General features: G+C 43.1%; 1 protein-coding gene across 2 annotated transcripts in view; it reads right to left on the bottom strand.

Moving 5' to 3' along the window:
- Window positions 1-8,133: 8,133 nt before the first annotated feature.
- The window catches only part of KLF5 (KLF transcription factor 5), a 31,376-nt gene continuing 11,537 nt past the window's right edge, over window positions 8,134-27,972 (bottom strand). For both annotated transcript variants that reach the window (XM_026673477.2, XM_026673478.2), the window contains exon 4: window positions 8,134-8,806. In XM_026673477.2, coding sequence (XP_026529262.1) covers window positions 8,628-8,806 — 179 coding nt within the window. In that variant the 3' untranslated portion in view covers window positions 8,134-8,627. The remainder of the gene's footprint in view (window positions 8,807-27,972) is intronic.

Raw genomic sequence — 27,972 nt, forward strand, 5'->3', positions numbered from 1 at the left:
GTTCTACCATGTGTAGGTTTATAGTGTTAATTGGAATGCTGAAAGGTAATGGGAGCAGACTTTTTATGTCTGTCAGGTAGGCATGGTTTATAATGTTACAATGATAAACCCAGTTCCCATGATCATATTTTTGTGTTAAATGTATGATTTACCAAAAGCGACTTCCTGCGAAGGCTCCTGGATTGGGGATGAAAGGCGAAAGCGGAAGCAGTACGCTCCATCCCATAATTGGGTGGACCAGGTTGCCCCGATGGAAAAAAACACACACTTATGTGCATGTTTTCTTCAGCCTGAGGCTGCCTTGTCGTGAAACTATCCTCCCACAGCCATCATACGGGGAGTAGACTGGTTCCTGTAATTTTTGAATTCAGAAAATCAGGATAAATCAGGATAAATCATGATAGATAAGTCATGATTAAGGTAATGTGTGTAATGTGAGCACAGGCCAACACATGGAGGATCAGTCAAATTCTTGAGCACTCAATTCAAACTGGATCTCTAATAAAGACATAAACTAGCAGTCTTGAAGTCCATCTGCTACTGTCCATTTTCCTTGCATGGAAAGAGCACGAGTGATAAATTGATAGACCTGATCTTTTGTGACATAGATGTGCAGGAGATCCTGTCTTCAGATCTCTCTTGGTGTGCTTCAAGTACATCTTTATTCCTGGCCAGGATCATTTTTTGTTAAAAGAACAAAACCAAAGGGCCTGCTCCAATAGATACCCTCAATTTCCTGGCTGTTCTGACTTAGCTCAGTGGCAAGAGGCCCCCATACGGACTCTTCCCGATGGGTTGATGAAACATGCTGAGATCTGGATACTCCTGATCTAAAAATAATAGTATTTCTCCGAAAATAAATCCCACACTGAAAATAAGCCCTAGCTTGGTTTTTCAGGATGCTCATAATCTAAGCCCTACCCCCCAAAATAAGCTTGTCGGCCAGACGGATGCATTTAGTAATATATTTCCCTGAAAATAAGACCTAACTAGAAAATAAGACCTAATGCATCTTTTGGAGCAAAAATTAATAAGACCTGGTCTTATTTGCAGGGAAACACAGTATGCCTTTACTAAAAATGGCCACCTTTCACTGAAGATATCCAAGGTATGTTCTGTTGTCTATGGAAGAATGCATGAAAAACATGACAGATCCAAAGCCAATTATAGCATTCTCAAATGTGGAAAAAAAAACATTTATCCTCTAAGGATCACATAAAAAATAATTGTTGGGTGGGCTGGTTAACAAAACAGCTAGAATCCCAAGACTCCTAAAAAGACTTCATTTATATTATTTATAATATCTATCATATTTATTTATATTTTATTAGAACCGGTTGGGTCTAGTGTTTTAAAGTATCAGTCTAGAAAGCAGGAGATTGGGAATTCTAGTTCCAATTTAGGCATGAAAGCCAGCTGGGTGACCTTGGGCCAGTCAATCTGTCTCAGCCAACTCACCAGGTTGTTGTTGTGGGGGAAATAAGAGGAGGAATGTTGGATATGTTTGCCGCCTTGAGTTATTCGTAAAAATAATAATGGTGGAATACAAATAAAATAAATAAATAAATAAAATACTGTGAGATGAGGAGATTCAGAAACTTGTAATCTACAGCTGAAGTTTTTGCTACCAGTTTTGGACACGCAACCAAGAAAAGGTTGTGTCACTAAACTGACTTCACACAACACAGGGTGTCTTCACAACCAAGCAAGCAAATGGAATGGCATTTCGTTTAGAACCAGGAAGTTGAAGAAATGTTCTGGAAGCTAGCAAGTAGGAAATCACTTCCATTCTCTTGCTGCAGAAACCTCAGAGTTGTGTCTCTGAATTTATCAGGAATCTAATTAAATTCGAAGAAGAAAAATAATAACAATAGCACTTATATACTGCTTTATAGTGCTTTACAGCCCCCTCTAAGCGGTTTACAGTCAGCCTATTGGCCCCCAACAATCTGAGTCCTTATAATGTGCCTATAAGTCCAGAAATTATTCTTCTTTAGAGTCCAATTAAATGTCTGTGGAGATTCTCAGTCATCCAGGTCATGGTTGTCCCAAAGATGCTTTTCCAAAAGGCAACTGGTCTTTCTTGGAGGTTTTTTTTTTCCCTTTTGAAAACCTTTCGTTTCTCATCCAAGAAGCTTCTGGAGTTCATTTCATTTTACTTCTCTGAAAAAGCTTCTTGGATGAGAAGCAAAAAAAGGAAAAAAAAAAACCAAGAAAGTCCAATTGCTTTTGGAAAAAGCGCTTACCGGTTTGGACCAATTCGACTGAACTGGTAGTAAAAATAACTACCAGTACGGCCGAACTGGTTCCTCCGATGATCAGCTGAGAGCATAAAAGAGACAAGCGCATGGGTGGGTGGGAGGGTCGGTCTTGGCTTTTTGTTTCTTCATCCTCTCAGCTGATTGGTGCATTAGGAGCATGCACACAACCACCAAACCAGTAGCAACCAAGGTGGGAACCTACTACTGAAAAGCGCCCTTGTGATAAGAGTTGTGTTCTTCTTTAGAAGAATGACTCTCACCTGATGAACCAAGTTCTTTCAAAATCCTTAAACACAACATATATTCATTCACACACACACACACACACACACACACACACACACACACACACACACAGTAATTTTCTCACATTGGGTACAAAAGAGTTCCACACATTTTTAGGCACTTTTTATTGTCAAAAATTGTTTTGTCTTTTCATATATAAACCATTTCAATATCTTTCAACAATAATATCGCTGTTTGCTCGATCATTTGCATAGGATATGTCAACATAAAAAAAAAAAAATAAGGAGAGGGAAGGAAAAAAGAGAGGTCTGAAGGGAAGCAGCAAAACAGCAACCAATACGCTTGAGTTTCTGTAGGTATTTTTTTTTCAAGATTAAACATTTGAAGCCTTACAAAAAGAAATATGTACATCATCTATTTACAATTTAGAGGAACACTTAAAAAACCTATAACAAACCTTTTATTTTTTTTAATTTATCAAGTCTATGGAAAATTGTTTCCTAAAAAATTTCTACCGTATACCACAAAAATAAATAAAAAGATGCAAACACTAGTTTTGAACAAAGTTTTGCTGTGAGCTTTTTTCTTTTTTGGCATGTCAGTTATTTTAAATTTTTTTAACCCTTTGGTTTGACAGCATGGCATTACAGTTTTAATAGCTGTGATCCAAAATGTCCCATCTGCACCCATGTGATGACTTTTGAGAACTGTACAAACTTGATCTATCCTCACCCCACCCACCCCCTGTACCAAAGCCATGCCTAAAAGAAGGAATCTCATTCCTTATTCTGAACTTGGGATCAAAGAGTGGATCAGTTCTCAAAATCTTTCAATCCTATGAGATTATAGCTGCAATTCTATGTCACCCAAGTGGGAATGTGCAACTCAAGAAGACTTGAATCAAGATAGACAAGATAAGCAATAGCACTTAGACTTATGTACCGCTTCACAGTGCTTCACAGCCCTCTCTAGGGGGTTTACAGAGTCAGCCTCTTGCCCCCAACAATCCTCATTTTACCGACCTCGGAAGGATGGAAGGCTCAGTCAACCATGAGCCAGTGAGAATCGAACTGCTGGCAGTCGGCAGAATTATCCTGCAATGCTGAATTCTAATCACTGTGCCACCACGGATAGAAAGATTGGGTTACACCGGAGTTTAACAGACTGAAGTCATATTCACTACTGTTCTGTTCATAGGAGAGGCTAAGCCAAAACCAAAAGAGCCACATTCACACAACCCATGTAATCTGTTTGGTTTTGGCTCAGCCATTCTGTTTTATCATATGGTTGGGAATGTTCTACTAACGCAAGCTGAGTGTTCTATTGTCTTCTGATCTGGAACAGCTTGTTCCAGCTGGAACATCAGGAAGGAGAAGAATTAGTTTAAAAGCAGCCTCGATCCTAAGGATCCTTTCACAAGATCCACCTGAATCGCTTATTTATGATCAAAACTCTTTAACTATATTGTGCAGTCGGGCTTTCTCCCTTTCCACTCTTCATCCTACACTAGGAACCAAACCAAACATTTGGACCAACAAAGGGTAAAGCTTACAATTTGAGGATTTCTCACTCTTTCTGAAGAAAGCTGAACAAAATATCAAATGATTATCAAAACGATGCAAAAGTCATGCAGATGAGTGCTAACTTTTTCCTACGAAACCTAGGATTTTGGGCTCTTCTTCAGGAAGGTTTCAGCAATGTGACTCAACAGGGTTGGTCAATACTCCATGTCAAATAACTTTCAACCTCAAAATATCTTCTAGAATGAAATTTGGGCATTGTTTTTTTTTTAAAGAGAATAACAGGGTTTCCTCAGTAGAAGCAGAGGGATGGATGAAAAATGCAAAACATCCCTCTCTACCTTGTGGACTTTGTCCACAGAAAAGAGCTCCAATGCTCCACTCAAAATGTTCAATGTTGCCAGAAGTGCAATTAAAAATTTAGAAAGCAGCCACTCTGATTGTCCTCTCTCAAAACTTGCCTTAACTGTTTTTCAGGCGCGCATGGGCCTATCTGGCTGATGAACCTCAAAAAAAGAGTTTATAAGACCGAACTAAGATTCCTCACATCTTTGGGGAGTGAGTCTTCAAGACAAAGAATGACACATTCTCTTGCTTTTTTATTTAAAAAAAAAAAATGCTATTTAGAGCCTTGCTCCTTTGAAGGCTACTCTGTTATGCACAATGTCCACAGATAATACTCATTGGCCAAATAATTGACCTGAGCTGAATGGTAGGGCTGAAAGACAACTGTTTGCCATGGTTGGTGGCTGGCTTACAAATCCTAGCTTGTTATGTCAGGATAGTTTATTCCTGGACTGTTTTAGTGTTTCACTTCTGTATATTAACAAAGAAAAAGAAACTAAGTTCTAACTTAACTCCCCATTAAGTCAATATTACTTTTGCTGGACTACAGGATGGATTGAGGCTTGCTCCTAGCTTGTTCAACAAAACCACAATTGGAACGAATCCTAAACCTTATGCAATAGACGAACATAGTCAATGTAAGGAACCTCAATAAGAATCCATTCGAGTTTTGGTTTTGTAAATCCAGGCTGCAAAATAATTCCGTTTGCTCTTATTAGTTCAGATAAAATTAAGTTTGGCTGGGAAATAGGACTGTGAACTAGGAATTCCATTGAACTTTAAGTTCTGAGTAATCAGCACATATTGGATTCTGTCCCTCTGAAGTCCAAAGGATCAGGAAGTGCTGGATGAGCCAAACCTGTTCACTCCTTGCTCCACAAAACAGTGAACAGATTTATTTCCCAATAAATACATTGATTTGATTCTCTCACCTAATTGGTAACTTGCATCTTAAGAACAAGGATTGAGATTAAATCTCCAGGCAGCTCTTTGCTGGCAGCTGTTTCCTTTTCTGCCTCTGAAAAAAGTTAGCAATAGCCTGTGAATCTAATGCTATAGTTAAATTTGCATGAAGGGTACCATTTCACTTATGTTTTAAAACAACAGATTGTTTTGAAGCAAGAGAACAGAGTAATCTCATTACCCTTGAAGATAAGTAGTCAAACAGTACAGGACTTCCATTCCCTATGTTCCAATGTTGGCGTTCTTTCGTCCTAAATGTGGTTTGTCTCACCATCTTGGGGGCCATTCCTGGTCCATAGTTGGGTGTTTCTGCAAGCATTTTCTCCAGCTTTCATAAGCGTTATGGGAACAGTAAGGGGGGTATCTAAACAGGAGCATCTCCACAGAATGAAATGAAGATGCTTCAAAGCAAGAATAATGGTGGAGCTATCCAGAGCTCCCAGGTATAACCTGCACAAAGCTGGCAGAGCAGGGGTGTCAAACTCCTCAATTTCATTGAGGGACACATCAGGATTGTATTTGACCTTGGGGGGCCTGGCCAGAGTGGGCATGGCCCGCTTGATATCACTCGTGTCGGGGGTGCCTGTGTTGGCCCAAGCTCTCTGCCAGCAAAAACAGACTCCCAAGCTCTGTTTTCAGCTGTGATGGCCTCCTACAACCCTCTGCCAGTGAAAACAGAGCCCAGGAGGGCCGCTAAGAACCCTGTGGACCAAATCTGGGGCCCGGGCCTTGAGTTTTGACACCCCTGCTCTAGAAGGCAACCGAGAGTTGGGGTTCTCTGCCACCTAGTGGTCACCTGGATTTCTGCAGGCCAGATCTGGCTACCCTGTCGTTCAGAGGTCTCCAAACTTGACAACTTTAAGACTTGTGGAGTTCAACTCCCAGAATTCTCCAGCTGGCTGGAGAATTCTGGGAGTTGAAGTCCACAAGTCTTAAAGTTGCCAAGTTTGGGAACCCCTGCTGTAGTTGGATCCCTTGGCCCATTTTTAGCTAAAATCTATTTTGCCATGTCAGGTCTTTCCTTTGGTGTTACAATGCATTTGCACAGTGGTGTTGTTTTCATTTTAATTACACCTTCTTCCTCTAAAAATTACAGTACTTTTTAACCTTGTGAAAAGCTGAGTTTCCCAGATCCAGCTATGTACCTTACAGAGACGAAACATCCAGACAATTTCGACATTTGCCTGTCTGGACATTTTGGGGTATACTTCCTTTTGTTAACAAGATGCAGCAAGGTCTTATCCCTATTAGCTGGCCCAGTTCAAGCTGATTGGTTTTCTTTTTCGATTTTCCAATCTCAGTGCAATCTGAAGTACTTTCAGAGGTCTCTGGCTCTCACTGAATTGGGGTGAGCAAAATTCACAAGGTATTACCTTAGAGTTTCACCAGCTTAGAGTTCTGATATTCTAAAAATCATGTTCTAAATCCTTCTTTTTAAAGCAGGACTAAGTTTAGCTTATAGTAAAATGTTTAACATTAGTCTCAGAGCCTCTTGTTATTTAAAGCTTCTGACAGATGCTGAATAGCTCGCGTTGTGGAAAATGGTTGTCCCTTTACAAAACCAGGGGAAAATATGGATTCTAAACTTTAAAACACTTGGCAGATCAGATCTGTCTGAACGCGTATGCTGAATATTAGATGTGCCAGACTGAACTATCCGTAGTCCAGATGCTTGACACTTATTATCCAAACCGATTTGTAGAAAATTCCTTTTGTGATAAAACATTAAGAGCTGATTTGCATATTTACAAAATCTTTGTCATGATAGACATGCAAACATATGGAACATTTTTGTTCTATGGCTATTTATGAATTTCATCTCTATATATTTAATCTCCACAGAAAAAATAATAATAAAATATAACAAGTATTTTTAAAAAAAAAACATCCAGTACAGTTTTGACAGAAAATAAATTGCAGGTTGTTTTCTGGATTCGTTTGGCTGTCAGTTGATATTAAATTAATTAAAAAAAAAAAAAAAACACCGTCTGATTAAAGAGTGTGTTGGTCAGGCTTCTAAAAATTACAGATAACGCAGATTTTCAAATATAATACTTAGATTTAGGGACCTGCTTCTCGTGTTGTGTTTTGGAAATAATGAGTGAAGCATATTTATGCAATCTTGTTTTATCTGCCTTACATCAATTAACTGCCAGATTATAATTACATAATGTGTGCAAAACTAGTGCACAAAATTCCCAGGGAAATCAGAATCTTTTTGTCCAAAGGGATGAATCTTCCGTTGTCTTTTGGGGGTTCGTGGACAAAAAGAGCCATTGGTCAGATGGCCATTCTCCCCTGTCACCCCCATGGTTTCCAGGATCAGAAGGTGGAGACCCAGTGGGCCAGCGACCCAGTGAGGCCATCTACTCTTCCTTCTCTTCTCCCTTTGTGCAGATGAGCACAAGAGCAGGAATGAGAGCCCTTCAACCATAATTTAGAGCAGAGGTCTTCAAACTTGGCAAGTTTAAGACTTGTGGACTTCAACTCCCAGAATCCCTGAGCTAACATGACTGGAGGAGGAATTCTGGGAGTTGAAGTCCACAAGTCTTAAAGTTGTCAAGTTTGAAGACTCCTGATTTAGGGCTTCTTATGGCCGAAGAAATCAGGATCTGAAAGCTATCCACTGAAAGTGTTTTAAAGCTGGCTGACAGTTCTGGGTTCTGTGGCCACACCAAACCCCAGCTGCTGGATCAAATGATCTCCTTTTCTCTTTCTTTCTACTCTCCCAGAGCAAGTGAAGGGACAAGGAGAGAGAAAGAAGCAGTGAAGCACTGCCGCTTATTCTTTTGATTCAATTTTATTCTGGCAACACATTTATGGCTGAAATGGATGTGTGGGCCTGCACAGCCGTTGTGCAGAAGAACTGCGACTTGAAGACCCATGGTGCTGCTCCGTCACGGAGCGGCCTAGGGCCACAGGATCAAATTGGAGAGACCCTTTTTTTGCCTACCCAGAACCACCCAACCCCAATCTGCAAAACATCATGACAGGCAGCCCTGAGATGAAACCTGTAGGACTAAGTCCCAGATACAAAGAGTAAAGTCACAGGGCATTAAAGCAGTAAAACAATCCGTGTCTCTCTGGACAGTGTCTTCCCTGTTTCCTCATAAATATACAAAATATACATTTCCAGTTTCTTCTAGCCTCATTATTATTATTTTTTTCCTGCTTCTACAAAGGAAGAGTTCGTACGCAGGCAAACCCTTAGCTATTTCTAGTGGAAGGCGGGTGGGTATACTTGGGTCGCCCGCATGTTGCATAGGTGCCCACTGCCTCGTGAAGATGCAGCTCAGTTCTGGTGGCGCTTCATGTGCAGGGCCAGGTGATCGGAGCGAGAGAAGCTGCGGCTGCAGACAGCGCACTGGAAGGGCTTAGCACCCGTGTGCTTCCGGTAGTGGCGGGTCAACTCGTCCGAGCGAGCAAATCTCCAGTCACATCCTTCCCAAGTGCATTTGTATGGCTTCTCTCCTGGAAACATCCAAAAGGCAGAAACATTAGTCAATAGTCCTTCAAAAGCCAACTCACACTTTCATAGGTTTCTTTGGGTTAAATCATTGCTCCCTAGGAACATGGTGGCTTGCATAGTTAGGACACTGGGTTGGAGGTTAGCAAGTCTGCATTCGAGACCCAAGGTTGAGTTCCCTTCCTTTGCTCCAGCTCCTTGTGGGGGACAAGAAAAGAGTTCCCAACTGGGCATCCCCTGGGCAATGGTGATTATTAGTGGCTAATCCTTTCAACCTGGAAGTGCCTTAGTGCAGGGGTCCCCAACCACCGGTCCGCGGAACAAGTCTTACCAGGCCGCTGGTTGCTGGGCGCCGCCATCTTTTTTTGATAAAAAATGCTTCTGGTGAGCTTTTCCGGGTAGAAAGCTCACCGGAAGCACTTTTTCATCAAAAAAGATGGCGGCACGCTCGGTGAGCTTTTCCGGTGAAAGCCATTTTTCGCCATCTTTTGATGAAAAAGCGTGAGTCACCGGAAGCACTTTTTCATCAAAAAAAGATGGCGGTGCCCAGTTGATGCCGGTACTGGGCCGCGGCGCCCAGCTGATGCTGGTACCGGGCCGCGGCAAAGAAAAGGTTGGGGATCACTGCCTTAGTGCTTCTGACACTATACTATTACTCCCATATATCCTTTCCTTCTCACTGCAAGAAAGATTTTATATGGCACAACATTCAAAAGTGCAACACCCAACGAGGGTTTTGGAAAACTAAGCCACAATTGATTAGGTTCCCATAAAACATGAAACCAATAACCAAGATTTACAAACTTTGGCGCCATATTGTGTTAAGCCAAACTGCAATGTGGTTGAGCACATTCTGCATACCAGTCTCATTGTATGTATCGCGTAGGACTGCCTAAATTCCCTTCTGATGGTTTTTCCCCAAAACAGGAGATACAGTAGCAGAGTTTCTACCTACAGTTTTTAGGAAGGCACCACCAACTTCCAGACAGCCATATGAATTGCAGTGAGGAGCTGCCCCACATGTTCTTCCTACACAGCCTGAAATCTCTGACATTCAGTTTGAGAAACCAAGGTAAAGGATACCTGGACCACTTAAGGACCCAGAAGAACCTTCTTCAACATTTCTGCTTACCTTCAGAGCTCCAGTTACTATTATGGACACATTAGTTCAGGTAACAGATTCATGAGCAAATGCAGATACTAGCAAATGTCTTTTAGAAGGCCAGAAATACTGAGGTGGCTCTCTCAGGTTCTCCTCTTTACACACAACTTCTTGTGAGAACACAACTGACCAGTTGGGGTACTCTTGGGGCATCAGTCTTTTACTTGGTAGCTTTTAGATTAATCAACAAATCCTATAGAAATTTGTCTCTATAGCCAACGGCCAAACACAATGGGTTTTTATCATAAAATCAATAAAACATGGATTAATGGGCACAGCAGAAAAAAAAATCACACTTATGGACTTAGTTAAAGCTGAACTACATGTTCCCCCAGTAGATGCAGACACCAGCTTCACTTTGGTACAACACATGTAAGTAGAAGCCATTTTAAAAGATGCCTCAAAGTCTAACCAAAGATTTACTCCCCATGTTGAACGTTAGACCCAAAGTATATTTTACCCTTTCCATCCCAGATTTTCTTCAATGCTACAAACATCAAGGCAACCCTTAGATCAACTAAGATCAAAAGATCTAGGGAGGCAGGACTCAAAGGGTGAACAGACATAGAATCTCAAGTAATATTAAAAAGAAAGGACATCCAGCAAAGGAGAGCATGTAAACCCAACAGGTCACAACCTCACTAAAACCGGTTGTGACTATGTCCCCAAGTGAAAACAAGTTAAAACAGAGGAAACTTCAAGTCCATACAAAGCAGCAGGGCTTCAACCAGTTATAATATCAGCTTATCTCATTGCTTCTCATAGGACAGTGATGGTTAACCTTTTTGGCACCAAGTGCCAAAATTGGAGTGCGTGCGCCGGAGCGCCAGAACCCAGAAGAGAGCAGCTGGCAGGTGCACATGCACGCACCAGCCAGATGCTCTCTTCGAGGTTCCGTTGCATGCATGCACACTGGCCAACTGGTCTTCAGTGTGCATGTGCCTGATGGAACCCAGAAGAGTAGCTGGCGATGATGTGCATGCTCACAGAGAGGGCTCTGCGTGCTACCTCTGGCATGCGTGCCATAGATTCGCCATCACGGTCATAGGGTTTCCCATCAACAATAGGATCAGGATGGGGGCTCCTAAGTCTGCTATCTTCTGCCATCTGAAACCCTCATTTGCACCTGATCAAGGAAGCAAAGGAACCATGGATGGAACAGGGGACCATGAGTTACAGATGAAGGTCTATCTATCACATCCCATCTTCAGGATCTTTGTGCTACTTCAATTTGGTCAATACCTGGATGAAACTAGCACAAAACCTCCTCAAAAGCCCAAGATAAAAGACAGGTCTTTCTGTCATGTTTGTCTAGGGAGAGTCTCAGTCATCCAGGTCATGGTTGTCTCCAAGGTACTTTTTCAAAAGGCAACTGGATTCATGCAGTCATGCCATGATTCTGCCATGATTCATAGTCTTTTCCTATACAACCAAGCCAGGAATAGGTGGGGGCACTTTGCAATCCCAGCCCCCACAGGGGGGGAAAAAGAACAACTTATTCTTATTCCTCAAAGATAGGAGTGACCAACTATGGCCCCTTTACAACCTGTGGACTTCAATTCCCATAATTCTGAGAGTTGAAGTCCACAAGCTATAAAGGGGCCAATAGTTGCCCCCTCTCTGCTCTAAGGCTTAGGCAAGCTTTTCAAATTCTTATTATTTTCTCCACATGCACAAGATCCTTTGCATTTAAAGCCAGCATTTCTGGAAAACATTGAAACAACTAATTTATCAGGCATTGGGTTCACTTGCAAAAATTAGGCCCCAATTGTATCAGGCTGCTAGCACGTTTCTCCAGCCCAACTGGGCCCAAGAGAGAGGTGGGCTACTGGGGGTTCGCAGGGATTCGGGAAAACACCTAGCTAAGGTTCTGTGCAGTTCAGAGAACCCCCAAATCCCACTCCTGGCTGGTCCTAACCACCCCGCCCCTCCCAGGAGTCCCCATGTGGCCCGTTTTGGATGCAGTTTTGGGTGGAGGCTCAGGGAAGGTGTAAAATGGGCCTCCTGGAAATTTAGGAAGGCTGGAAATGGGCCTGTTTCTGGCTTCCAGAAAGCCTCCGGAGTCCGGGAGGCCATTTTCGCCCTCTTGGAGGCTCAAGGAAAGCTTTCGGAGCCTGGGGAGAGCAACCCCCCCCCCCCCGCGTGCCATGGTGCAGGAGGCTGACTAGGCCACGCCCACCATGGCCACGCCCACCCAGCAACCAGGCAGAGAACCCTTTTTGAAGCCCACTCCTGGCCCAAGGTGATCAACACCTGAAATTATGTGTGGCTTCAACTGGAGCACGAGATACTTAACACCTTGGAAATTTTGACCACGGATTTATGTAACTGCCCAATATAGATTTAATTGCATGGCTTTACACAGTGCGTTTGGAACATACTGTCACAGATAGCTAAATATATGGGTATTTAATTTAGCAGCCTAAGTGGGATATTTTTAAACATACCTATAAAATTCATAACTATGTTTGTTGAAATGATGGAAGGGTATTCATAGAAACCAGAGGCCGGGAATAAAATGTCTCTCTGAGGAACGAAGGGTGCTGTTCAGTGTGACTCGAAAAAATGTTATTTATGTGGCTAAACTTCATTCACGTAAATCTATGCTCGCAGGCCATTTCCACAATTTACAAAGAGCATTATCATAAAACCTGAACACACCCAAAACTCTTTTTATCAGTTGTAACTGTCAACTGGAGCTGTTAGAGGGCTCTGAACTTGGACTTAGTTCTCAGGGGGGGGAAAAATGCATGAGGTGGTAAATCTTTCTAAGCTAGCCACCACGTAGGAAATTTGCAGGTACAATTCCCTTGAAACTGAGGAACTCGTAAAGGAAAAAAAAAAGGCTAAATTAGGATCTTAGGACATACTGCTTGCTTTCCAAGCACAGGCCTGCTGGACATCTCACAACTTACAAGTATTCCAGTATTTGAGGGGCTCCTACAAAGACGAGGGGGTCAACTTATTTTCCAAAGCACCAAAAGGCAAAGGCAAGAAACAATGGAAGGAAACTAATCAAGGGGAGAAGCAACCTGGAATTAAGGAGGAACTTCCTAACAAGTGAGGACAATTCACCAGTGGAACAACTTGCCTTCAGAAGTTGTGGGTGCCTCATCACTTCAGGTTTTTAAGGAGAGACTGGACAGTCATTTGTCTGAAATGGTACAGGGGGTTGGACTAGATGACCTCCAAGGTCCCTTCCAGCTCTATTCTGATTGAAAGTCTACATCCACAAATTAAAACTGCAGACACAGGTCAGGATTAATGCCCCCACCACAGAGTTCAACATACACAAAACCTTTTGTAACACACCCACATCATTCACCCGTATTACGTAGCACAAACAGAAAAACAAGCTTTCTGTATACAGGCAGGATTTCTCCACACGGTGAGTTCCTGCCTTACAGCATTTACAAAAGGAGAAAAGGTAGAGAAGAGTTCAAGGAATGTCCCAAAGGTGCTTTCCCAAAAGGCATCTGGACTTTGAGTTTGTTTTTTTCTTCCGCTTTTGAAAATGTTTCGCTTCTCATCCAGGAAGCTTCTTCCGTTCTGAATTGAAAAAGCGTCTTGGATGAAAAGCAAAATGTTTCAAAGGCGGGGGGGGGGGACCCCAAAGAAAAGCCCAGTTGCTTTTTGGAAAAGCACCTTTGGGACAATTCATAACCTGGATGATTGACAATCTCTATCGATGCTTCAGGGAATGAAAATGGATAAATGCAGGGATATTATAACTAGACACAACCTGGCATTCTCTCAATTAGTAAAGCCCATTTCTCTGCAGGCAAACTTACCTCACTGCGCATGTGTGCACCTCCCAGCTGATTTTCGGCTTGTTTGAGGCCTTTTTTTAGCCTCCCAGAAGCTTGAGGAAAGCCTTTGCAGGCCGAAAAATAGGCCCGTTTCATCACTTCCTGTCTTTCCGGAAATACCAGAAGTGACTAAACAGGCCCATTTTTCGGCCTGCAAAGGCCGCAGAAGCTTTCCTCAAGCCTCTGAGGGCTGAAAAAGGCCTCAAATGGGCCGAAAATCAGCTGGGAGGTGCAGTGCAGGTAAGGGAGCGTGGGGGGATTGGGCGCGCATGTGCAGGGGGAGTGGGGGGTGCACACATTACCTCCTGAGTGCTGGCATGCGAGCACTCACGCACAAGCGTGCACATGATTTTTGGGCACAGGAGCCCAAAAAGTTTAGCCACCACTGCCCTACACCATTTTTGACAGATGGGAATCCAAACTCTTCTTGAAAGTCTCAAGTGATGGCACTCCCACAACTTCCGAGGGCAAGTTGTTCCATTGGTTGATTGTTCTCACTGTCAGAAAGTTTCTCCTTATTTCCAGGTTGAATCTCTCCTTGTTCAGTTTCTATCCATTATTCCTTGTCTGGCCTTCAGGTGCTTTGGAAAATAGCTTGACCCCCTCCTCTCTGTGGCAGCCCCTCAAATATTGGAACACTGCTATCATGTCTCCCCTGGTCCTTCTCTTCACTAGACTAGCCATGCCCACTTCCTGTAACCGTTCTTCATATGTTTTAGTCTCCAGTCCCCTAATCATCCTTGTTGCTCTTCTCTGTACCTTTTCTAGAGTCTTAACATCCTTTTGTATATAGCATTTCAGACAAGTGACTCTCCAGTCTCCTCTTAAAAGACATCGGTGATGGAGCAACCACAACTTCTGAAGGCAAGCCATTCCACTGGTTTACGTTTTCTCACCGTAAGGAAACTTCTAACTAGTGTTTCTAAAAGAAGCTGTGCAACCCTTGTTGAAAAAAGTCTGGCACGGATATGGCCAACTCAAACCACCCCTCTAGGGTCACAACACATCCTGGTTTCCTAAAGCTTTGGAAAAAGGTGTGATGGGATCAGCCACAGAGCAAAAAGCCACCAGCATCTCAATCACATCCGCTCGAAACACGAGCAGCCACCTTTAGCTCTGCATCTAAAAGGAATTTTACATTTTTCCGTGAAAGGGAGTTGTTGGCCGACACCCAAAAACCTGCCCATTTGAATGGATTTTGTTAATTCAGTGGCGGATGCATGCCAGAAAAAAAAAAAAAACCCAAACTACACTTCACCTTCAAGTCAGGAGGATTTACTGTACAGCATCTACCTTTCTGGAGTAAAGGTTTCCTAAAACTTGGGACAGTATAAAACGGAGCGTTTCCATGGAGGGTTAGAAAGAAATCTCTAATTTAGGGCTAAAGAGGAGAATTGTTCTGTCTCCCTGGTTGAGATATTTCAGCTGAAGTAAGAATTGAGTAGATCCAACTATTGCGTGCAACCACCCACTAACTGTAAGAATGCACCTTTTATCTTTTGTTTTCCTCCTGTTTTCAGTTTCTACTCCTTCCTAGCAAAGTTTTCTGGATGAAACCTGAATAATGTTTTGGCCGATTGGAGAATAATAGAACTAGTCTATTGAAGTTTCTTTTCTATAAGAAAGGAGAATAATCCTCAAATATTGAATATTTAAGAGTTTTAACGGGAGGAACTGAAATAACATGCCTATTTTCTGCATGAATAATGGAATTCTCTCCTTTGCTCTTCTGCTCTCCAAATCACCTTCTCACCACCTTTTATTTTTTAAATGTCCCACCCCAACTTTTCATGCAGGTTTTAACATTCTGGCTACGCGATTTGCAATAAAATTTATACATTTTCCCAGAGAGGGAGTGGAAAGGCTTTATAACTTTATAATAAAATGTCGTTTGACCTTTGATACCGGAAACTTTTTTTTTAAAGGCACAGCCCAAAGCTGTAAAAAAAAGGACAAAACAATGGACATTTCCCAAGATAGAACAAGCTGTAGGAATTAAGCTCCCCTTCTCCGAATTCAAGATCTCTAAGAATTAGATCCCCAATTCTTAATCAAGCTATCACCACATTCGGCATAAGAACCGGTCTTTCGAAATTTCACTTTACATGAGGAGAGTTTTGCTTTAATTTCTGCTCTTATGCCAGTGAAACATGGACACTAACCTCACAATCGATACAAAAGCTACGAGTGGCACAAAGAGCCATGAAAATATATATATATATATATATATATATATATATATATATATATATATATATACATATATATATATATACATACATACATACATACATACATACGTTCAGCATTACAGGACAAGGTAGAAAAACCTGCACATGGATTATGAAAATATACGATGCCATCAAGAGATTTAAAAAATGGGAATGGAAATGGAAATGCGCTGATGACATAGCAAGAAGAACTGATGGCAGGTGAATCAAGGCGGTCATAGAATAGATCCCACTTGATCAAAAGTGTCCACAAGAGACCTCAAGGAAGATGGATTGATGAGATCAGCAAGTATTATGGGGCCAAACTGGCAAAAGAAAGCTCAGGACTGTATTGATTGGAAACCTGCGAAAGAGGCCGTCATCCTGTAGTGGATAGACAATGGCTTAACTGAGGAGGAGGTTGAATTTTGCTTGCTCTGTCTTTCATATAAGATCACCTCTGCCTATCTTGGACTACCATTCCCACCATCCCCCTAGTACGAAGTTTCTTTAGGTAAACTCATGAGGAACTTCTGAATGACGGCTTTAACTGAAGGGCAGAAATGAAACCTCTTGAGATGAAGCAGAAAACGTATCTTGTTTGTATCTTTCTTGCATTTCCACATATTTTTCCTGTCGTTTGGTTCAGAAAACTATTTGGCACAAGTTCCAACATAAGAATCTGTTTTAAAGTTATTTTAAAGCTCATTTTCATTGATTCACGATGTGGAGCTTTAAGGGGCAGAGGAACTCCTGATGAAACGACGTTTATTTGCTCAAAAAGCAACAGAGACACTGAATTCTTTATTCTGCTTCTAACAGGCTGCAAGAGCGGCTTAACTTTAACCATTTGCACAAAATACAGAAGCTGCAAAGTTTTCAGAAAATAGTTGACTTTCCTCCAGAAATTGAAAAATGAGGATTTGAGAGGTCGCGAAACCCAAGAATGCAACTGGCCATTAAATGCAACGCGCTGGAACATGATGTCTTGCATTCAAACAGATACTGCACTGTAAAAGGATTACTGAAAACCTCTGAGGAACATGAGCAGGGCCCTTCGGAGTTTGTTAAAATGTCAACACTGTTCAAATAAAACAGCATGGAGGAAGCTGGTACCGAGTCCTGGCGAAAACAGCAAGACTTCAGTGCTTTCTTCCCGCGCCAGAAATATTATACACATCACTTCTGGGAAAACAGAAACTGCTTTCCTTTTAAGTTCTGTTTCAACAGAACTTAAGTTTTTTTCATAACATTAATTGAATTTTTGCATCATCTTCGTCCAATCTCACCGATTTCAAATATTTGGTTAGGCTTGAGTCAATCAACGAATGTTATTTCCAAGTCCTTTGACATCGCTCATAACGCATCCCTACTTGCAAGTCGATTTATTTTTATTTTCCAAACGAACGCATGTGGAATACATTTAGGGATAACTTTGGGTCGAAGACCAACATTTTGTTTGGAAGCAGTTTAGAACAAGCCCGAACCGAACAAGATAAGAAAAGGAAATGGGGAGGAAGAAAAAATAAGCTATCTTTAACCGTCTTCTACTTATTAAGCAAAATACTGAAGTTACTAATAACACGACTTTTCTTTTCTTTTAGTATCCTTGGACGATCAAGAGTGCAGAATGCTTTGCTTTGCGTGCAGGTCTTCCTTCGCCAAACATTATCCAGCCCATAAATATCCCCTTGGTGCTGTGATACTCGCCATGCTCGGTTTCAGCTTCTGCACCATGCCAAGGGAGACTAAAAATACGTTACATGCTTTGCCCTATAATTACACCATAATTTCGGCTAGGATGTTGTTTTATCAACAATGGGTGTTGTCATGGGAGCTAGAAATCTCCAATTAAAAAAAGAAAAGCTCCTCGCACCAAAATTCCAGCTTGATTATGATTGAGGGGATCTGCACAAGGAGTGAGGCGGGTGGGGGAGATGAGGAGAGAGAGAGAGAGACGTTCGTAGGAGTAGCGATTTGTGGGGCCATTTTTTTTTTTAACATGAATGAAAACCGGGGCAGCAGAGAACCTGCTTCCAAAGTCGTCAGACACTGGGATCTCGCCGAGCGGTAAGGAAACAGTCATTTTAATTGGGATTTTGAGCATATTCGGGATGTGCAACCCCATCCCAGCAAAAATAAATCATGCCTTACCAGAGGTGCGGAGAGGCTCACATATGGCCAGCCACAAACAAACCACTTTATGGCTTAACGTCATGCATGAATGGGGAACAAGAAAAGCAGAAATCGGCTCCAAGTATGAATAGGACTCCTGGGCAGATTCTGGTCTCAGCGGGGAGGGGGGGGCAGAGCCTGGCTGGCCCTCCTGAGACTCAGAAGGGAAGTGGAGTTGCTCCCTGCAAGAGAGACCATCAAGGAACACCCACTCAAGACCAGGCCCTTCTACAAATCTTGCCACAAGGAAACATTTTTCCTCCTCTTTGAAATGAGGTCTATTTCACAAAATCCTTCAGCCAGATTTAGCTCCTTCCTTCCCTCTTTCCTTCCTTCCTTCCTTCCTTCCTTCCTTCCTTCCTTCCTTCCTTCCTTCTTTCCTTCCCTCTTTCCTTCCTTCCTTCTGCTTCTTGCCATCAGAGGAACCTGCTTAGCTCAAGGCTGTGAACTCACCAAAGGTGAAAAGAGCCAGAAAGAGCCAGAATTTTCTACCAATATGCTCCAAAGGACCTGGGACCACCAATATAAGTAATGCTTGGCCACCCTGGGAAATTTACGCTGCAGGTCTAGAAACGATCCCATCTTGGTAAAATCTGACAGAAGCTGTTACAGAGACAGGAGCTGTTAAATAAAATGTGTTTATCTATTTAAAACGTGTGTGTGTGTGTGTGTGTGAGTGTGAGAGAGAGAGAGAGAGAGAGAGAGAGAGAGAGAGGATGATGCAAGTTGCTTCCCTTTGAAAAGTTGTGTGCATGAGTATGTGTATGTGTGTGTGTCTGTGTGAGAGAGATGCAAGTTTTTTTGAAAAGTGGCCATGTGAGTATGTGCGTGTGAGAGAGAGGAGAGAGAGTGAGAGGGAGGGAGGGACAGAGAAAGAGAAAGAGAGGGAGAGAGGGAGGGAGAGAGAGAGAGGGAGAGAGGGGGAGGGAGGGAGAGGGGGGAGAGAGAGAGAGAGAAATCCCTTTAGACAGGATTAAAACGTGCTGCAAATTCAATCTGACAATTGAATTCAGCCCCCAAACCCCCTGCTTGAACTCCACTCCTGCACCTCAGGCCCTGCTTAAGTGATCTCAAGAGAACACCCAGTCAGTCTGGCTGAACTGGAGCAAAAAGATCCTGAAAATCTGCGACAGGATTGCCAGCAAAGCCATGCATCCATCTTTGGAAGAGAGACTCTGTTTCTGTGCCATGCAGCCCACCTTGCTCTTGGAAGAGGGAGCATTTCTGCAGCAGCTGTGGGCTGTAGAAAATGGGGAGTTCCCTAGCGGGCTGGCACGGGCCTCAGACTGACTTGCCCTTCTCCTCGCTACCCACCACCAACACGAGAGCAAGCCAAACCCTCATTGCCTAATTTTCCTCAGTCCCCGGGGCATACTTGATTACCCTTGCCTAGGGGTGGGATTCAAAAATCCCAGCAACCGGTTCGCTACCCAATTGTTGGGTGGGCATGGCCGACCGGAACTTCCGGGAGGGCTGTTTTTCATCTTCCCCAGGGTCCGGAGGCTTCCCTCGGGACTGTGGGAGGGCGAAAATAGCCTCCCCGGGATCCGGAAGCCCCGGAAGTCAGAAACAGGCCCCATTTCCAGACTTACGGAAGGCCCGTTTTTCACCCTCCCAGAGCCTCCGCGCAGACCCTGCACTTATCTGCATCCAAAATGGGCTGCATGGAGACTCCTGGGAGGGGCGGGGTGGGAAGGGCCAGCCGGTTGGTTTCAACTACTGGTTCGGCAAACCGGAAAATCCGGTTTGCCCGAACCGGTCCGAATTGGTAGAATCCCACCCCTGCCCTTGTCCCTACAGCTAGGCTATGCAGGTGTTTTCTTCTTTGACAAAAAAAAGATTAAATACCCAGACAATACGATGTTTATTAAGCACCAAGAAATATAGTTAATAAAAATAATAATAAAAAAAGAAAAAGAGGGGACAGATTAAACAGATTCCCCCGACGCCGTTGTATGTGTTTCATAGGGAGGGGATGAAAGTTCAAGTTTAAAGCAAACACCCTCACAGGCATGGAAGCAAAGCTGGATTTTACAAAGGTTTGTAAAGAGCCAGAAAAAAAAGCTTATTCACCTGAGGAAGCCACTACAGGTAGTTCCCAACCACAATAGAGCCCCAATTTTTTGTTCCTAACTGAGACATTTGTTAAGTGATATTTGACCCATTTTATGACCCTTCCTGCCACAGTTGTTAAGTGAATTGCTGTAATCGTTAAATGAGCCACACGGTTGTTAAGTGAATCGGGCTTCCCCATTGACTTTGCTTGTCAGAAGGTCACAACAGAGGGTCATGTGACCCCGAGATGCTGCAACCGTCATAAATATGAGATGGTTGCCAAGTGGCCGAAGTTTGATCACATGACTGTGGGGATGCAGCAACGGTTATAATAAGTGTGAAAACCAGTCCTAACTCACTTTTTTTCAGTGCCGTTGTAGCTTTGAATGGTCGCTAAACAAACTTGTAGTAAGTGAAGGACTAACCGTATATCACCTCTACGGCTTTGGTGGAGTTTCATCCTGAGTTTCGCATTGTATCCCCTACTCTCAGCCTTCCTTTATTACAGCTTTTCCAACCCCTAATTCAGTAGTGGGATCCTACCTTAGTCCCTACTGGTTCGGTGGGCGATTGTGTGTGTGTGCGTGTGTACCCCTAATGCGCGCATCCCTAACAAGCCAATCAGCTAAGAGGATGAAGAAACAAAAAGCTAGGACCGACCCTCCCATGCACTTTTTCAGTATTTTATCCTCTCAGCTGATCTGAGGTTATTGTTTTTTTTTACAACCGGTTCAAGTGAACCGGTCCAAACCGGTAGCATGCCATCACTGCCCTAATTCCAGATTTCACTTAGATTTTGTCCAAAATCTCCTGATCTCCAGCACTTTAGGGCATGCAATGGAAGAGCAGGGGCATGGCATGGTCAGCGATGATCCAAGAGAAACTCCTCCAGCGACCTTGCTTTGAACACCAGAAGGAAAAAGAGGCCATGATGTGAGCCGGTGCTACCACAGAGTTTTGAGGGTGTCTGGGATAGCTTTCCAAAGTGTAAGAGTTGTAAATTTTCTCTACGGCCCATCATCCTAAGGATCCCTTAACCGTGATGTGGTCAAGGTGACAAGGCTGTGTTCTACTCTTCTTCACAAGAAGGGCCAGGAGACCACCACAGCCCAGGCTCCTCTCTGAAAACTTCCTTTTCGCACCTTTTGAGAATCTGCAGATCTTTTTTTAAGTTACCTATCAAGAACGGTCGCTGGGATTGGGTATGCCTAGTATGATGAAAAGAAGGACTAAGGGTGACATGATAGCAGTGTTCCAATATCTCAGGGGCTGCCACAAAGAAGAGGGAGTCAAGCTATTCTCCAAAGCACCTGAAGACAGAATAAGAAGTAATGGAAACTAATCAAGGAGAGAAGCAACCTAGAACGAAGGAGAAATTTCCTGACACTTGGACAATTAATCAGTGGAACAACTTGCCTCCAGAAGTTGTAAATGCTCCAACACTAAAACTTTAAGAGATTTGACAACCATTTATCTGAAATGCTATAGGGTTTCCTGCCTAAGCAGGGGGTTAGACTAGAAGCCTCCAAGGTTCATTCCTTCTACTCTACTCTACTCTACTCTACTCTACTCTACTCTACTCTACTCTATTCTATTCTACAAGGTTTGAAGAAATCACTTCAGGATCCAATCTGTGTGGACACATTCCGAAGAGAGAGCAGTTTAGGCTCCAGCACAAGCCGAAAGCTTGGAAAAAATAAACCTTTGGTCCCGGTGACTGACTCAAGATTGGATCCTGCAACATTATCCTGGGACATGTATATTTGCCCTCATTTGCACATCACTTCAGGCATCTCAACCACTCAACCCCCCACAACCTCCTTCACAAGGAGAACGCCAGTCCAGATTTACTTGCCACGAGCAAGTCAAAAAAAGAGAAAGAGCTAAGGAAAGTATTTCGGCTTTCCGTGGCTTAGAAATAGAAACCTACATGGGGGTGTTGAGCCATTTTCTTTTGATAACGGAGAGCAAATGACCTCTTAACCAGAGAAGTTCCTGTCTCCATCACCAGCAAGGCTATTAGAGGCTAGGTGGCCCACAGATGCAAGTAGCTCCTAGGTGTCAGTCTTGCTCAGCCCAGCAGCCAGCCCTGCAGGGATTTTTGCAACTTTGAAAAGGGCTGTCCTCGTGGAGAATGGCCAAGCTGACAAATCCTGGAAGTTATGTGACTTGGAGTTAAACTGTTTAATAGGTACCAGGCATTAAGAACATAAGGAGGAAGCACTTTTATCAGGACCATCTGGCAAAGCCACTTTCACACCCATAAAAGCAAATAAAAACATTTACTACAGTTATTTGGCAACGGAAAAGGGAAAGGCGAAACATGAGAGGATCAGGGCACTTATTTCCACTTCCTCCTCTCTGCTGGAAGGATTAGGGATGAGGCTACGAGGGGCGGCAGCACCGGGCTGGATGCAAACGTAGCACAGCAATAGTACCTAGGCTTATATACTGTCCCCACAGCACTTTGCAGCACTCTCTGGGTGTAATGTAGAAGCATCATTTGTGCATTGCCCCCAACAATCTGGGTCCTCATTTTACTGACCTCGGAAGGATGGAAGGATGAATCAACCTTGAGCCCCATCAGGATTGAACTCCAGGCTGTGGGCAGAATTTGCCTACAATACTACACTTTAACCCCTGAGTCACCAGGGCTCCAGAACCTGAGAAGAGGTCTTCAAGATCTCCAGGACATGAGAAGAGGTCTCAAAAACCTCCAGGACATGACAGGATGTCCTCAGGATCTCCAAGACATGAGAAGAGGTCTCAAAACCTCCAGGACATGACAGGATGTCTTCAGGACCTCCAGGACATTAGAAGAGTTCCTCAGACCACCGGGACATGAGAAGAGGTCTCAAAAACCTCCAGGACATGACAGGATGTCCTCAGGACCTCCAGGACATTAGAAGAGTTCCTCAGACCACCGGGACATGAGAAGAGGTCTCAAAAACCTCCAGGACATGAGGTTCTCAGACCTCCAGGACATGAGAAGAAGTCCTCAGGACCTTGGTGGAGCAGGCCTTTCAGTTCCAGCAGTACAGGGTTTGGATCCTACAAGCCAATGAAAAGTCATTTCCTGCTGTATTTAGCATTGAACCACCCATGATTCCCGGAGTAGTCCCACTGAAAGAGACAGGCTGGGTTTTTTTTTTAGGGATCTGTCACAAATCCACACCATCTGGTCTGCTCGTTACAAGCTCAGAATAGAGAGCGAGGTTTTCTTCTATTTGGGAAATGGTTCCACCACATCCCACTTTTGGACTTCAGGTTCTAAAGATGGTATTTCCAGATTGAGAGCTACCCCTGAGCTCCTTTTAGCGTTGTGGGCTGCCACAGGGCTCACAAAGTAGGCACAGATTGAACAGCCAAGAAGCAGTTGTTAAAGACTTGACACTGTGTCCCAAAGGTGCTTTTCCAAAAGGCAACTGAACTTTCTTGGTTTTTTCTTTGAAAATGTTTCACTTCTCAACCAAGAAGCTTCTTCAGTTGTCTTGGATGAGAAGCAAAACATTTTCAAAGTAAAAAAACAAACAAACAAGAAAATCCCAGTTGACTTTTGAAAAAGCAGCTTTGGGACAACCATGGTCTAGATCAGGGAATGGCAACCTTAAACACTCAAAGAGCCATTTGAACCCATTTCCCACAGAAAAGAAAACACCGGGAGCCACAAAATCTTTCCTGTGCCTGAACTATTTCCACAAAACTAGCATATGCAGTTGAATTAAACGTTTTCTTCTGAAACTTTTCTTTTCTTGCATTTACCCACAGGTGGCCTATCGAAGGTCAAAAAACTCAATAAATCATGTGCCGGTGGATGTCACACATTGGCGGTTATGACACACACTTTGAGTGACAGGGAGCCTCAGCAGAGGGATTAAAAGAGCCACATGTGGCTCCAGAGCCATGGGTTGCTGACCCCTGAGCTAGATGATTGAGAATCTCTATATAGTGCTAAGGTTGATTTGTGGACTGCAGGCTGCAATCAAGAAAACACATTTAACAGCAGGTCCACAACATCTCTCATAAAGTGACAATAGCAGTCCATTGGGAAGCATCATTAGCCATGTAATTGGGGTTCTTAATTAGATATGGCTTCAAGTTTAATTTCAGGGGAATATTGTATGTGGTTCAACCAAGAGACTACAAAATAATAACTCGGTTCAGGCTGGGGGAAAAAATAATTTAGTTTTACCTGTAAGATCAGTCGTGTTTCTTTTTAATTTCTGTCTAAAGAAGACATACAAGTCAAGCCAGATCAACATTAACCCAATTCTGTCTTTAAAACTCCATCTTTTCCACTTCTTAACTTTAACCAAGATTTGAGTCTGGCCAAAGATACTGAAGTTTAAAGACCTATTGATTATTTCATACTCTATGGCTAAATTGCAATGTAACAACAACACACACACACACACAAATGGAACACTTGCTTTCAAACAAGAACTTGGGAAATAAAGTTTCCATTGCAAAAGTAAGCAAACCTTGGAAAAGGTGAGTTGCAACCCCTTAGCCAGATGTACGCACACCAGCATCTTTCAGAAGTGGCTCTGTTTACAGCTAAGAATCGTCTTCCCTTATCAGACATCAAAAATCTCAAACTGAAGCTTACTTTCATCCCTCTGGGACAGCAAGGGACATTCTTCCAGGAGATATATTGGGCACTTAATTAAAAACCAAAATTTTGTCAGTTGTAAGAACTGAAAAATGTTTCAGAGCTGGCACGATCGCCTCTATGGGAAGCCAACAACAGCAATGGTTAACTACTGAATTCTTGGAAGCCATTTCATCCCCAAGACAGAAGGAGGTTGGCAATACCTCCTGCTCCTTTGCAAGGCACCCAAGAAATTAATTTGAGTCATCTTGGAGATGGAAGATAGAGAATCCAGATTCTGACACAAGTAACGATACATATGTACAATTATGGGCGCAACGAACACCCAGGCATGTATATATGGGTGTAAAGAAAAGAAAGAATTTTTGCACTCATGTCAAAAGCATTTCTGGGTTGAAAGGATTAGCTGATGGCCTCACCATTGCCCTGGGGATGCCCGGTTGGGGGCTCTTTTCATGTCCCCAGCAGGAGCTGGAGTGAAGGATGAGAGCTCAACCCCGCCCCACAGCAACTCCTGGGTCTCGAACATGGGCTTGCTAACTTCCTGCCTGGCATTCCAACCATTCGAATCACTGTGCTCCCAAGGAAGCATTTACAGGCTGAGATCTCTTGTCCCCTGAAAGTGTCAAATTTTCTGCTCAAGATCAGAACAGGTTGGCCCCAGGTGCAAGTAAAGAAGTGAAGGGACCTTCAGAATTGCCTGAATGGGAGAAATTTCATTTTGCATTCATCTTTTGTGTCCCACACAGTGCCCTTTCTTGAGCTACCTCCATCCTGCCTCAGATCAAAAGAATTCTGTCAAACAAACGTGATCGGCTCAAGCGGACACAAGACCTTCTCCACAACACCTTAACACCCACAAGCCAAGCCTGGAATCACCAGAGAAGGGAGGTTGGATCGACAAACCTCAAAGTGTCTTTAAAACACATCCATCTGCTCTCCCTTAAATATTTATTCCCAAGTAAAGAAAACCGGAAGAATGTCTTTGAAAAAAGTTATATCTTCTGTTCATGTGATAACAACCTTTTAAGTTTAACTATTATTTCTGTGGACTGCTTGTTCTGAATTAAAAATAAGTGAGACACATGCGCGTTACCATTTTGGCCTGGAAAGTAAGGGATGGCCTGTCCACACACATATTTGTGCAATCCACTCCACAGAGTGGTTACTGTGCAATAAGGGTTTTACATTCTTTAGCTCTCTTTTCTAAAGTTAGCCTCTTTTACTTAATTGTACAGGAGCACCAAAGTGTCAGAAAACTACCAGGTGGGCCTCTTCCTTCTTTCTCTCTTCCTTTTCTGCATGCTTCCAAAAATAACTTCAAGCAAGTCACTTCCAACTTCTATGGAAGACCTGTTATATCGTAAGATTTGCAATCAAGCGTTGGGACTTTCCCTCAGAGGCTCAGTGGGTCTGGCTGCCCCCTTCTTTTTAAGGGCCCCCAAATACATCTCAGGGCAAGGGGGAAAAAAACTGATAACAAGCAGGGAAGAATAGGTTCGCAACGAGATCCAAAACAATTCATCTGCAACTCCTTTGAACTGAGCCATGGGACAACCTGCAGATGACCGAGGGCAGGAAGGCAAAAAATTCATCAAGCATTATCAAAGAAAGCAGAAGGACCCAGATTTCAAAACCAGGCCCATCAACACCGGTCACTATTTAAATTCACCCCCTGCATTTAGCTCATGGATTCAAGGATTTTACTCATAAAAATCCCCTGCAATAATCTCAGTTCAACCAAGCTATTTAGCAACTAAAGGAGGTATATAAACCACAAACGTGGACTAAAAATTAACCAGGTTTTAGCTGAGCTTCGCAGCCCCTGAAACCTTGGTAGTTCAAACACTGAGAAACAAGAGAAAGAAAAATGGATCTCTTCAGGGGCGCAATTCAACCGGTGTAACGACTGGTTCGGTAGCACAGGTTTGTGCTTCGCATGTGTGCACACCAGATGCACGCTTTGTGCATGTGCAGAGCATTTGCTACTGACCTTCTCCAGCAATCCCTGTGGCTTAAACAGCTGATGTGTGGCAATCTGCTGTGCTGCATGAATGAGCTGAGCTTGAAAAACAGGATATAAAGCACAGCCTAGAGCCCGGCGACCGGGTTGGCCCAACAGCTGATCGTTGGAGCAAACCGAACCAGCTGATCCTCGGAGCTACCAGTTCACCTGAACTGGGCCGAACTGGTAGAATCCCACCCCTGGATCTGTTTTGAAATCAAGCTAATAAACTATGATTCAAACCACATTGTTTCTGCTCCAAATTCACTACAGTTTTCTTGAAAGGGTGCTAGCCACGTCCAAAAATCAATACAGGTGCATTGATCAGAGACTCTTTACATCGTGCAGCTTAATACAAAACCACAGCAATAGCTTTAGAGTGGTTCACATCTCATTTCAAGGAATGCCACATCTCTTGGAAGTACTCAAGGCTTCACTTTCCCAACTGAGGTCCACAAAGAGACATCAGAAGAGCTTGTGACTTCAAATGGGTGGCCAAGCATATGGTCAAAAAGACCATATGGGAGGGGAAAACCAGTCCCTGGTCCAGAAAATCAGGCAAGAATTTGGGTGGGGAAAGAAGCAGGAGAAGAAATGAAGAGTGAAGGCAAATATACGTGATAACGTTGCAGAATCCAATCTGGGTGAGACACCAAGACCAAACGTTTAGTCTTCTGAGCTTTCGGAATCAAAGTGGAGCCCATCTTCAGGGAATTTCTCTCTGGTGAAATTCAGAGTCTGAAAGCTTGGAAGATTAAAACTTTGGTCCTGGTGACCGACCCAAATTGGTTCCCACAAGAAATGAAGAATCTCATTTCATGTAAAGCAGGCACTTCCTAACCTGAATTGCTTCACTTTAAAATTCTTGGTAAAAAGAAGCCTATTTCACAAGTGAGGATAAAATGTTTGGAAAGGCTAAATGGATCATACACAGTGCCATTAAGCTACGAGGTGACTTGTTTCAATGTAGTAAACCAGCTACCCTTGACTGTGAACTTAAGTGTCAACTTGCCTGGACCAAGGTTATTAGTATTATTAGTAGTATTACTATATTAAATAATAATAATAATAAATAATGCCATATAACACTCCAGAAGTAACAGTTGTCGATAAGAAAGACAAAAAAGTCTGGATATTGGATGT

This window comes from Notechis scutatus, chromosome 5, assembly GCF_049901735.1.
Source record: "Notechis scutatus isolate UNSWTSFEM ecotype Mainland chromosome 5, rNotScu1.2, whole genome shotgun sequence".
NCBI classification, from domain to species: Eukaryota; Metazoa; Chordata; class Lepidosauria; order Squamata; family Elapidae; genus Notechis; species Notechis scutatus.